Source organism: Ictalurus furcatus, chromosome 16, assembly GCF_023375685.1.
Source record: "Ictalurus furcatus strain D&B chromosome 16, Billie_1.0, whole genome shotgun sequence".
Classification (NCBI taxonomy): domain Eukaryota; kingdom Metazoa; phylum Chordata; class Actinopteri; order Siluriformes; family Ictaluridae; genus Ictalurus; species Ictalurus furcatus.
Genome location: NC_071270.1, coordinates 21,628,355 through 21,640,051, shown reverse-complemented (window position 1 = coordinate 21,640,051; position 11,697 = coordinate 21,628,355). Strand labels below are relative to the sequence as shown.

Genomic DNA, 11,697 nt, shown 5'->3' with positions numbered 1-11,697 from the left:
ATCGATAAGTCAGGGAGTAAAACCACTTCCTTTCAGCTCTCTTGGTACAATAAAGGTGAATTACTGGAGAGGTAGTGTTGGAACCAAGCACATGTACTGCTGGATTTGTCTGCTGACAGACAGATGTGCTTTCCTTAATTTAAAAACTCCATCACACCCCTGCGTCATTGATTGATTATTTTCCTATATCACCATGCAGTGTCGTGTTTCATTCCTCCTGTAATTAACATTGCAAGTTATTTTTCTTTCCTTATTTCTCCAGGGAGGAAAAAAAAACAGTCAGACAGAGTGCGTTGCGGCAGGCGCAACCTCATTGTTGTCGTTTTTTTTTCCTGGAATGTTAAGACGCTTGTTGGATAATTTTTGAAGCATGACCGAACAACACAATGTGAAATGTTGTAGCATTTAATCGTGTTAGAGCTCGGAGCAGAAGGACGTTTCTGTGTTTTGGGACATGTTGTTGACACACAGATGAAGTTAGTCTTGTGTAACTGGCATCAGCTGAATCCATCGTGAGGTGTGTTAACAAAAACGCTACACACACACACACACACACACACGACTTATTACATTTGAATTTGAATCACAGCCTGTAGCATTGTCAGAGCTACTGCTATAGAGAATTAATCAACACCTTCTGACCAATCACAAGTTGAGAATTAAAAATGTATGTATGTATGTATGTATGTATTTATTTTATAGATACCCCAACCATTCAAACAGTATCTGTATAAAGCCTGGCTCTTAGTCTCAGCTCTTCATAAATGATGTAATAACATTTGCACAAATTCAAACAAGGGAGCACGATGCCTTCGGATATGATTTTATTATTATGAACTCGTAACAAGGGGTATGAGCACTAACCCCACCCCAACCCAAACAATGACCTTTATCACATTTCATCCAAATTGAATGCAAATTGTTACAAATTTAGTGTGAGACCACATTGAAAGAAAAAAAAAAAAAAGTCCTGAACTTCCAAGTTCTGTTTGGATAATTCCCTTCGAAATACTTTAAACACGTGCGTTTAAGTGTGAATCGTTTGAACCTTTCGCTCAGCTCTAATTTTGCGTTGCCTTGTCCAGGTTTGATTCAGTAAGAGTTTAACACGATAGCAATAATTACATGAAAGTATCACTTTTCAGCACTTCCTCCACCACAGTTTGGAACACAACCTTGTTTTGGTTTTATTTCCTTCTTCTTCTTCTTTTTTTTTTTCCCCCATGAAGCCTTTGCTGGATGTTTAATACAGAATCTCAATCAGGTTTGTCACTGCAGAAGTAATTGAAATATTTTCGATTGTATTCTCTTCATTTATCTGAAACACAATATGAACTTTTAAACGTAAAGCGCTTTAAGGAATGCGATACTGCTTTTCGTTTGATTATTGAATCGCATTTCCTGTAATAGCAGAAACCTTTTTTTTTTTTTTTTTTTTGGTTTGCCGTTTCCTGAGATGTGATGATCAGATTTATTCACTGTTTATTTAACCTTGAATGAAACTTCCTTTTCTGACTGTCAGAACTTTCATATTAGTTTCGCTGTGTTATATTATGAACTTTGAATGATGGTTTATGAATAAATAGTAAATAACGAGCTTAATTAGCTCATGGACTTGTTCCCATATCTTTACGTTGAGCTGTAAAAAAAAAAGGGAAAAAAAAAAGAAATGACGTTGTTGTTGTTTTTGGTTAATGTTTTGTGTGGGGGTTTTTTTAGGCACCGATGAGGCAGCGATCATCTCCGTTCTGGCTCATCGTACGATTGCGCAGAGGCAGAAGATTAAGGAGGCCTATAAAGTGTCTGTAGGAAAGGTGAGATTTTTTTTCCCCCTTTAATTAAAAGAATGTTTTTTTTTAGATTTGGGGGGCTTTTGGGTTTCTGTTTCTGATCAGCACTGAAATGAGGAGATGTTAGAAGACTGGAGGATATTAAAGATAAATCAGTACAGCTGTATTGCTGTAAAATCTACACACTAGGGGCAGGTGGATGGATGAATGTACCTTATTGATCCCTGAGGGGGATCAATCATTCATTAACATCATTCAAAAATCATTCATTAACAGTGACTAAACATCTCGGTCTGAAATCAAACACACTTTGTCAGGTTTATGATCCAGAACATGGCGGTTTTACTCCAGCGTTTGCATTTATGCTCCGTTCATAAGGAAACGAGATAACCAACGCGCTGCTGACGGTTCATTTATGGTTCTGTGTGTGAGTGTGTTAAAAGAGAAGTAGCGGATGTTGATCATTAGCTCGTCGGGAACAGCAAATACAGTGTCGAGCGTTATCGATCTCTCAGGCGACGTGTCCGTGATCTCACACAGTCAAACCGTTTAAACAGCAAAGTAACGTGATGAGGAGTCAGGAAGGCCATGCTGTTTGTAGAAGCATCTGGAAAAAGTAGATTTCCCTGATGGTGTGTGTGTGTGTGGACAGAAAGTGTGAGTCACTTGGGTGGAAACGTCCTACGACCCGTCTCATAGAAACACAAACACACACACACACTCGTTCTTTTCTCCTGCTTCACTCTCTCTTTAGCTATATTTACATTTTTTTTCCTTGTGAATATAATTTTTTTGCATTCTCTCTCTCGCTCTCTCTCTCTCTCTCTCGCTCTCTCTCTCGCTCTCCTTGTTTGTCTTGGTGTCTCTCACTAGACACAAACGTTACAGTATTGCAAACATTGAACATTTTTTTTTAATGATTAACTCCTCTTGGATGTCTGTTTCTGATTATATAGTTTGGTATTTGGGTCATGATTGTGAGCACAGCGCGAAAGTCACGTTGTTTTCCGTTTTAAATCAGATACTTGCTCAGTATAATGTAGAAACCAGAAGCGTTTAGCTGCAGAACGTGTGTCAGGCTAGCTAGCCACCGAGTGAACTTTAGTGACGATCAGTGCTTTTCATCGCTACAGGATATTCATCAGGTTTGCCTGCTGTTAAAAAATATAAACGAGGATTCCACGACACAAATCACGACTCGGATCCTAAAAGCCGATTTATGTCTTCGTGTGACAAATGGAGTCTCTCTCATTAGTGTGCATATGTACTGTCTGCCTTCTAATTGCACATGATCATTTGTGATGCCATTTCACCACACACACACACACGCACGCACACATCTGAATGTACACGTACAGGAAAACGGAAACAGCTCTCGCTCTCTCTCTTATATATCACTCTCTCTTTCAGGCCGTCGTAGTTCACTTGCTCTCTGACATTTCGATACACAGTGGCTGTATTATGATGGCTGTATTGAGTTACAGTGTTGCTAAAACATTTAAATCTGTCTGTATCGTATAGCAGGGTATCACTGCGTGTGTCTGTGTGTGTGTGTGTGTGTATATTGAATATATTTGCATCTTTCTTGTCTATGGATATAAATTCAACCACACATATCCAAATGTATGCATACGGTTTAGGGCTGTAACGCAATGTGTGTGTGTGTGTGTATCTGTATCTATAGCTTTTTAATGCTCCAAATATTCATATCTGTATTCGAACTGGGATTTTAAACCGGAAGTGGGTGTGGTCTAGACCGGAACATATACAATAGCACGATAGCAATTTGCAGAACATTAAATTTATTCTCCTGAGCCAGATGTTCTTGTGGAACTTTCCGGCAAGCTTTTTTTGTCTTCTGTCGAATGTGACCGAGTAAGCAACGTCAAAAGAAAAGGAAAAAAATGATATATCTGGTTCGGGCTACAATTAAAATCGGAGTTTTTCCGGCCAGTAATATAGTTTGAACTCTATACTTGAAGGAAACATACATGTATTGCACCAGATGTTTTTATTTCATTCAGTTTGTAATCAGATCCTGGATGTCTTAGCACTTACAGAAACATTAATAACGAGACAATTAACGAGCGCTGCTTGTTTCCTATGTAAACACTGAGTGGAAATAATCGCTGAGACCTGGCAAATGTGCGCATGAGCTTCACACCCTTCCAGCTGTGCATGAGAGTAACTTCCTTTGTTATTTCCATCTGCGTGACTGATGCAATCCAGATGCACACCTCTTTTGCTCAAAGTGAAACGAAACCCAGATAGTGCCTATGTGTATTTGTATTCATGTAAACACGTTAGTATTCAGTTACATCCCTAATATAGATATGAATGTACACTTGTACACACACACGCACACATCTGCAGACACACTCATTCCTACACATACAGTGTTAACATTTCCGATCTGCTCTGATGCGTCCTAGAATTTGGAAGACGATATAAAGTCGGAGCTGACCGGTAATTTCGAGAAGGTCGTGTGTGGGCTGCTGATGCCTGCACCTGTTTACGACGCCTACGAGCTGAGAAACGCCATCAAGGTGAGTAAACCCTTTTCACATCATCAGTTACGTTTATTAACGCAAACACTTTATGTTACGAAGGCAGCTGCTATCCGAACCCATTTTAGCTTCATACGAAGGAAGCGCTGCGTGTTTTTCGTTCATTCTTTTCACATCGTCAAACATGGTGGCCCAAACCATCGCGCCGTGTAGAGTCATTATTACCGATAAAGCCCGTGCTGGAGATTATAGTCGTACTTGGGATTTCTCATTTGTAGTCTGCAAGACGTCATGGATAAAATCACGTATCCTAATTAGCCTTAATTAGTTAACAAAAGGTCTTTAATGAGCAGTAGCTGTGTTCAATAGCTGAAAAAGAAGCTGGGGAGCTAGTTGGGAATAACTAGCATAAATAATAAACAAGTAGCATGGACCGACATTGAAGGAAATCCCAAAAGCAACGGTCTCCTGTTTGATTACAACGAAGGATGCAGCTAAGGCAGATGTGTTCTCCAGAAAGGAACACAGCTAAGATTTTGGTCTCGTTTAAATTCTCTGCCCGTGTCTGACTGTGTGTTCATTTCAGGGTGCTGGAACTGATGAAGCATGTCTGATTGAGATTTTGGCTTCAAGAACCAACACTGAGATTAAAGCTCTTGCTGCCACCTACAAGAAAGGTACACATCCTTCATATACATTTCCAACAAGCTCAAATCATGTTTAGGGATTTTAGAGCTAGTCTAATAGTCTAGTCGAGGTGTCCATGAGCCTCTTGATATGAGGCCATGCCTCCTTTACTAAGACTGAAAGGCACACACCCGATGTACCTGACATCAGGTGACATGGTGTGTTAACACTGATCCTTGGGCCTGTGTCCGTTTGATATGTTTTGCATAAAGAGATGCAGATATGCATTTTGATATGGAAATGAAGCATGGCTTTGTGTTCTTGTCTGTTCAATTTATAACGATGGCAGAGAACGATCGTGATCTGGAGGATGATATCTGCGGAGACACATCTGGCATGTTTAAGAGGGTCCTGGTGTCCCTGGCCACGGTAATATGCATCATGCAGCGCACACACACACACACACACACACACACACATCCTGCCGGTGTATTTTGCCTTGCAGATGCAATGTTGAGGTCACAGTGCACCTGTACAGGTGTGTTCAGTCCTCCTGAACGAATGAGTGCACATGTGCATATATTTACATGAAACTGCAGCTTTGTGCAAAACACATCTTTAAGCTTTAGAGCTCTTAAAGGAGCAATGCTTATATTGCTGTTGCTACTACTACATTACTGCTACTGCTACTACTACACTACTGCTACTACTACACTACTGCTCCTGCACCTCCTACTACTACTACTACTACTACATTACTGCTACTACTACACTACTGCTCCTGCACCTCCTCCTCCTCCTCCTACTACTACTACTACACTACTGCTCCTGCACCTCCTCCTCCTCCTCCTACTACTACTACATTACTGCTACTACTACTACACTACTGCTCCTGCACCTCCTCCTCCTCCTCCTACTACTACTACATTACTGCTACTACTACTACACTACTGCTCCTGCACCTCCTCCTCCTCCTCCTCCTACTACTACTACTACATTACTGCTACTACTACTACACTACTGCTCCTGCACCTCCTCCTCCTCCTCCTACTACTACTACATTACTGCTACTACTACTACACTACTGCTCCTGCACCTCCTCCTCCTCCTCCTACTACTACTACTACATTACTGCTACTACTACTACACTACTGCTCCTGCACCTCCTCCTCCTCCTACTACTACTACTACTACTACATTACTGCTGCTACTACTACTACACTACTGCTCCTGCACCTCCTCCTCCTCCTCCTACTACTACTACTACTACATTACTGCTGCTACTACTACTACACTACTGCTCCTGCACCTCCTCCTCCTCCTCCTACTACTACTACTACTACTACATTACTGCTACTACTACTACTACTACTACACTACTACTACTACTACTACTACTACTACTACATTACTGCTACTACTACTACTACTACTACTACTACACTACTACTACACTACTGCTACTACTACATTACTGCTACTACTACTACACTACTGCTCCTGCACCTCCTCCTCCTCCTCCTACTACTACTACTACTACATTACTGCTACTACTACTACTACTACACTACTGCTACATTACTGCTACTACTACTACACTACTGCTACTACTACTACACTACTACTACACTACTACATTACTGCTACTACTACTACTACTACTACTACTACTACTACTACTACTACATTACTGCTACTACTACTACTACTACTACTACTACATTACTGCTACTACTACTACATTACTGCTACTACTACTACACTACTACTACTACTACTACACTACTACTACATTACTGCTACTACTACTACACTACTGCTACATTACTGCTACTACTACTGCTACTACTACTACTACTACTACATTACTGCTACTACTACTACTACTACACTACTGCTACTACTACACTACTACTACTACTACATTACTGCTACTACTACTACTACTACACTACTACTACTACTACTACTACTACTACCACCACTACTACTACTACTACCACCACTACTACTACTACATTACTGCTTCTACTACTACTACATTACTGCTACTACTACACTACTGCTACTACTCCTCTTACTACTACTAGTAATGCTCCTGCTTCTCTTCCCCCTCCTCCTCATCCTACTACTACTCCTGCTCCTCCTCCTATTACTCCTGCTCCTCATCCTGCTCCTCTTCCTACTCCTGCTCCTCTTCCTCCTCCTCCTACTCCTGCTCCTCCTCCTCCTCCTACTCCTGCTCCTCTTAATCCTCCTCCTGCTCCTCTTCCTCCTCTTCCTTTTCCTGCTCTTCTTCCTACTACTACTATTACTAGTTCTATTCTTGCTTTAATTACTACTCTTCCTCCTCCTCCTCCTCCTACTACTACTAATACTTGTCAAACAGGGTGTTCGAAAAGTCAGGAACCAATGAGAGTAAAACTCCAGGGTGTCCCAAAAGTCTCCATGCCTAGGGGACTGTGTTTGCCAGCACCACGTCAGTGGACGTCCACTTGTCAGTTGGTCCACAAGAAGTCCAGTCTTTATGAATTTCTTAATAAGTTTGGCAACAGTATCGTGTGTGATGTGCTTATTTCCTGTTAAAATGATCACAATCTTATGACAGCTTCCCGATTCAGCCACGAGAACGATTTCAATACGTTCTTCTTTTGTGAAGGCAATCTGACAAAAATAAAACTTGGTATGAAACATTTTGGAAGACATTTTGCTAAAAAAAAAAAAAAATTGGGACACCCTGTACATAAATTCACCCTTACACACCACTGTATCATGTTTTTGCAGATTTTCCTCAATATATTCTCATTGGTTCCTGACTTTTCAGACACCCTCTATTACTGCTTCTATTTCTGTTCCTAATACTACCACTACTATTAAAATATTACCTGTAAAATTACAAATGAGTTACAAATGCGAAGAAGAAAAAAACGAAACCACATAAACGAAGCTGCTGATGATGTTTAGGAGATTTAAACCCAAGTAAAAATAACTCAAACTCGGTTCTAAATCAATGACAACGTTAACTGTCGTTGTCTCTTAATCACCAACAACTTTTTCTTTCTTTTACAGGCCGGGAGAGATGAGAGCACCACTGTGGATGAGGCACTCGCTAAACAGGATGCCAAGGTGAGCATGGAGCATCAACGCCACTAAAATTGTGCATTATTAAACACAGTAATATTCTGCGTGTATGTAACACACTGTTGATGTGTGTTTTTCTGTAGGAGATCTTTGACGCGGGTGAGGCGCGCTGGGGAACAGACGAGGTCAAGTTTCTCACCATCTTGTGCGTGAGGAACAGGAACCACTTGCTTAGAGGTGCGTTCAACACTCCTAGGTTTATTAGCGTTATCTAACAACGCGCTTCCTCATTCACTTCTCTTATCAGCTATATAAATAATAGTAGTTTGTTTGAACCTAAGTACAGTTTTATTCAAAGAATTAAACACTGTAATGGCTCCAGTAGATAAATATGATGATCTGGATTAGCGTCATATTCGAATAGCTGTTTATTTTTGGATTTACACTGGAAGAGGCCCCTGGCTCCAAAAGGTTTGAGAACCTCTGCCATAGTGCAGTACTCTCACATTCTATGTAGTGCACTAATACAGGGAGTACAGTGACGAAACCCAGAGGGACCAGAGGGATTTAAAGGACAGTATTGAAAATCATAGACTCAACACTGACTCCTTGTGGTAGAAAGTTGCAAGTGTTTTTAAAATTTTATTATATTTTATTTTTTTTTTTAATAAGGAATCATTTTGAGATTATTTGTATAATTTAGTAGCAAAACTTACCTATAAGCCTTTGATTTCTTTTCTGCTAGTTCATGCAGCTTACTGGAATTGTATTTGTATTTGATCTCCCTTTCCTGTTGCAGTGTTTCAGGAGTACCAGAAGATTTCTGGCCGGGACATTGAGGACAGCATTAAGAGGGAGATGTCCGGATGCCTGGAGGATATCTTTCTCGCCATAGGTCCAGATTCTTTCTCCTGAACACATCATTATTACTCAATAATCTGTTATTTCAAGGGGCATAAAACTGTTATTGAGTATGCATTTGTCAGCCTCAGTGTTTTGGGCAAATTTTGCATCGTTATGATGTATTTATTTAAATATAATAATAATAATAATAATAATAATAATTCAACCCGTTGCAGATCAGGGGTTTAGTCACACCACCAAGATATGTAATGAGAAGCAAAATTTAGTCACACCACCAAGATATGTAATGAGAAGATTTCCTGGTATTCCGACTGATTCTGGCTGGAGTGTCCCTTCAACACTACATCCGTAATGTAGCTGTGTGAGAAATCTCAGTTTCATTCAGACAGGGTAGTGAGTGTGTGTTGTGTGTCTTTGTTCTGCAGTGAAGTGCCTCAGGAGCAAGCCGGCGTTCTTCGCTGAGAGACTTTACAAATCCATGAAGGTAAAATAATCAGAGGATCACACCACACAGTCCATATAAGAAATTATGTTTTAAAAAGGGAACGTATTGAAATGTGTGTGTGTGTGTGTGTGTGTGTGTGTGTGTGTGTGTAGGGTTTAGGAACCACTGACAGCATCCTGATCAGAGTGATGGTTTCTCGGGCTGAGATTGACATGATTGACATCAAAGCCGAGTTCCTGAAGCAGTACGGAAAAACTCTGAACTCCTTCATCAAGGTCAGTAACTAGCGCACGCACACACACACACACACACACACAATCCCTGCGTCCCAATTGGCATACTATCCGTACTAAACAGTATGAGATGAGAATTAGTGTGTCCCAAATCGTAGTATGTAGAAATCATTTCTAAGAAATGAGTATCCCAAAGTTACTGGTATGGTCTACTGTTTCCAGTAAATGTTCGCAGTGTGAATCCGTGTACAGCTTTTCAGGAGGAGTTTTGTGATGGTTCGCTTCGCCGAATTCAAGGCTGCATTTTAGAGAGGTTCAAATGAAGTGTTGACGAATAAATCAAGGTAATGACATAGTAGAAATTATATTGTAGAAATGACATAAGGAATGATGGAAGAAGAAAGGCTGAAATGCAACGAGGAGTTACATGATATGTTTGCACGTCCGAATATTCGCATACTCTTAATACACACAAAAAGAGTACATACTTTTAGTACGTAGTATAAGTATGCCAATTTAGGATGCATGGTATGTTTTCCTTCACTCCTATATCCAGTTTGCCTATTTGGTTGAGAAGTGTGCAGTAAGGTGTGTTCCTACAACATGTTCTGATTGGCTGAGAGCAGTATAGTGTGCTCTGATTGGCAGACAGTTTTATGGACAATGATGATACACATTATAGAGTGTACTTAATCGATACCTGGTGGTCACAATAAAGAATCCCAAATGTTTCCGAATACACATCGTTCGGAAAGACTGATCCAAAATGGCTGAACACTGGGTAAATAGCACGCTGCTTTCCCCCCCCCCTTATAGAGCATTTACGTTCAGAGTAGATGCTTCTGAAAACGTCTGAAAGCCAGAAGTGTTTGTGGTTTCTTTGGGAAAGTACCCCAAGTCGTCCATCGTGCGTTGTCTTGTCAAGCAAAATAAAAGATCAAAATCATCGTGTGTTGCCGAGTGAATTAAATGCACATCATGGGGGGGGGATGAACCGAACAGAAGATTCAGACACACTTCGGATCTTCTCAGGATTTCCCCTGTGACATTTCTGCTCAGGATAACTGATGAAATGAAATAACACTCAGACCACTAGGCCTTGTGGTGTACAGAAAATCCTTAACCTGCCTTATGTGAAAACCGTTCCTGCTGTTAAACATACTTTATTTCTTTGTGTGTGTGTGTGTGTGTGTGTTTTATTTTGTTTTCTTTAGGGGGACACATCAGGGGATTACCGAAAGATCCTTCTGGAGCTTTGTGGAGCAGAAATCTAAGCTACGAGTCCACTCCATTTACTATAATATGACCACATTTATTAGGAGTGTGTGATATGTTTGCTTAGTTGACTAATTCCTATTCATTAACGTGTGTTTTTTGGTCCAACCATATAACAAAACAATGTCCAACATTTCACTTTGTGTAATGCCAAATAAACAGACTGGTGCTTTAATCTCAAATAAAAATTTGTATCCGTCTCTAGTCTCTTATTTCCAAACCAAGCTAAGAGGCTAAAGGATACTTATATGGTTTCCAAAGGAATGCCTCAACTACACCATTTGTACATGAGTAGGCTATTTATATTTTATATAGTTTAGTTATATATGACTTGAAGAGGGCTTTGACTGAATGCGCGTAGTGACGATGTCACATAAAGCGTCTTGTTCCCCATTTACAGGACACAAGGGTTCACTGATTGGTTTGATGAGGATGAAAATCATATAAATCATACATTATGAACTTACTCACCAAATCCTAACTCAGTTGAACACTTATGGGAGATTTTAGGGCAACGTGTTAGTCAGAGCTCTCCACCGCCATCATCAAAACAACAACTGAGGGAATATCTTTTGGAAGATTGATTTTCATGACTTTAATATAGGTTCAGTGATTTGTAAAATCTATGATAAGGAGCACTGAAGCTGTTCTGGCAACTCATGGTGGTCCAACATCTGTCTGCATCCTGCAAGACTAGAAACCATACCTATTATAAGGAAAGTCTATTAAAATCGGACTGTTTCCGCCCCCTAGTGGTGGTACTGCACATATGCTCTTCTCATTAAATACTCTTGGTGTAAGCAAACAATTAAATCTTCTCTCCCTCTTAGATTAACCTATTTATCATATACTTCCACTCCATATGTGTTGCACAA

The 11,697-nt window shown here is 40.2% G+C and overlaps 1 protein-coding gene across 2 annotated transcripts in view; it reads left to right on the top strand.

Annotated features, from left to right (window-relative positions):
* The window catches only part of anxa4 (annexin A4), a 14,949-nt gene extending 3,928 nt beyond the window's left edge, over window positions 1-11,021 (top strand). For both annotated transcript variants that reach the window (XM_053645145.1, XM_053645146.1), the window contains 10 exons: window positions 1,720-1,814; window positions 4,223-4,336; window positions 4,884-4,974; window positions 5,274-5,353; window positions 7,994-8,050; window positions 8,149-8,242; window positions 8,805-8,900; window positions 9,295-9,353; window positions 9,467-9,589; window positions 10,762-11,021. In XM_053645145.1, coding sequence (XP_053501120.1) covers window positions 1,720-1,814; window positions 4,223-4,336; window positions 4,884-4,974; window positions 5,274-5,353; window positions 7,994-8,050; window positions 8,149-8,242; window positions 8,805-8,900; window positions 9,295-9,353; window positions 9,467-9,589; window positions 10,762-10,821 — 869 coding nt within the window. In that variant the 3' untranslated portion in view covers window positions 10,822-11,021. The remainder of the gene's footprint in view (window positions 1-1,719; window positions 1,815-4,222; window positions 4,337-4,883; window positions 4,975-5,273; window positions 5,354-7,993; window positions 8,051-8,148; window positions 8,243-8,804; window positions 8,901-9,294; window positions 9,354-9,466; window positions 9,590-10,761) is intronic.
* The last annotated feature ends 676 nt before the right edge of the window (window positions 11,022-11,697 follow it).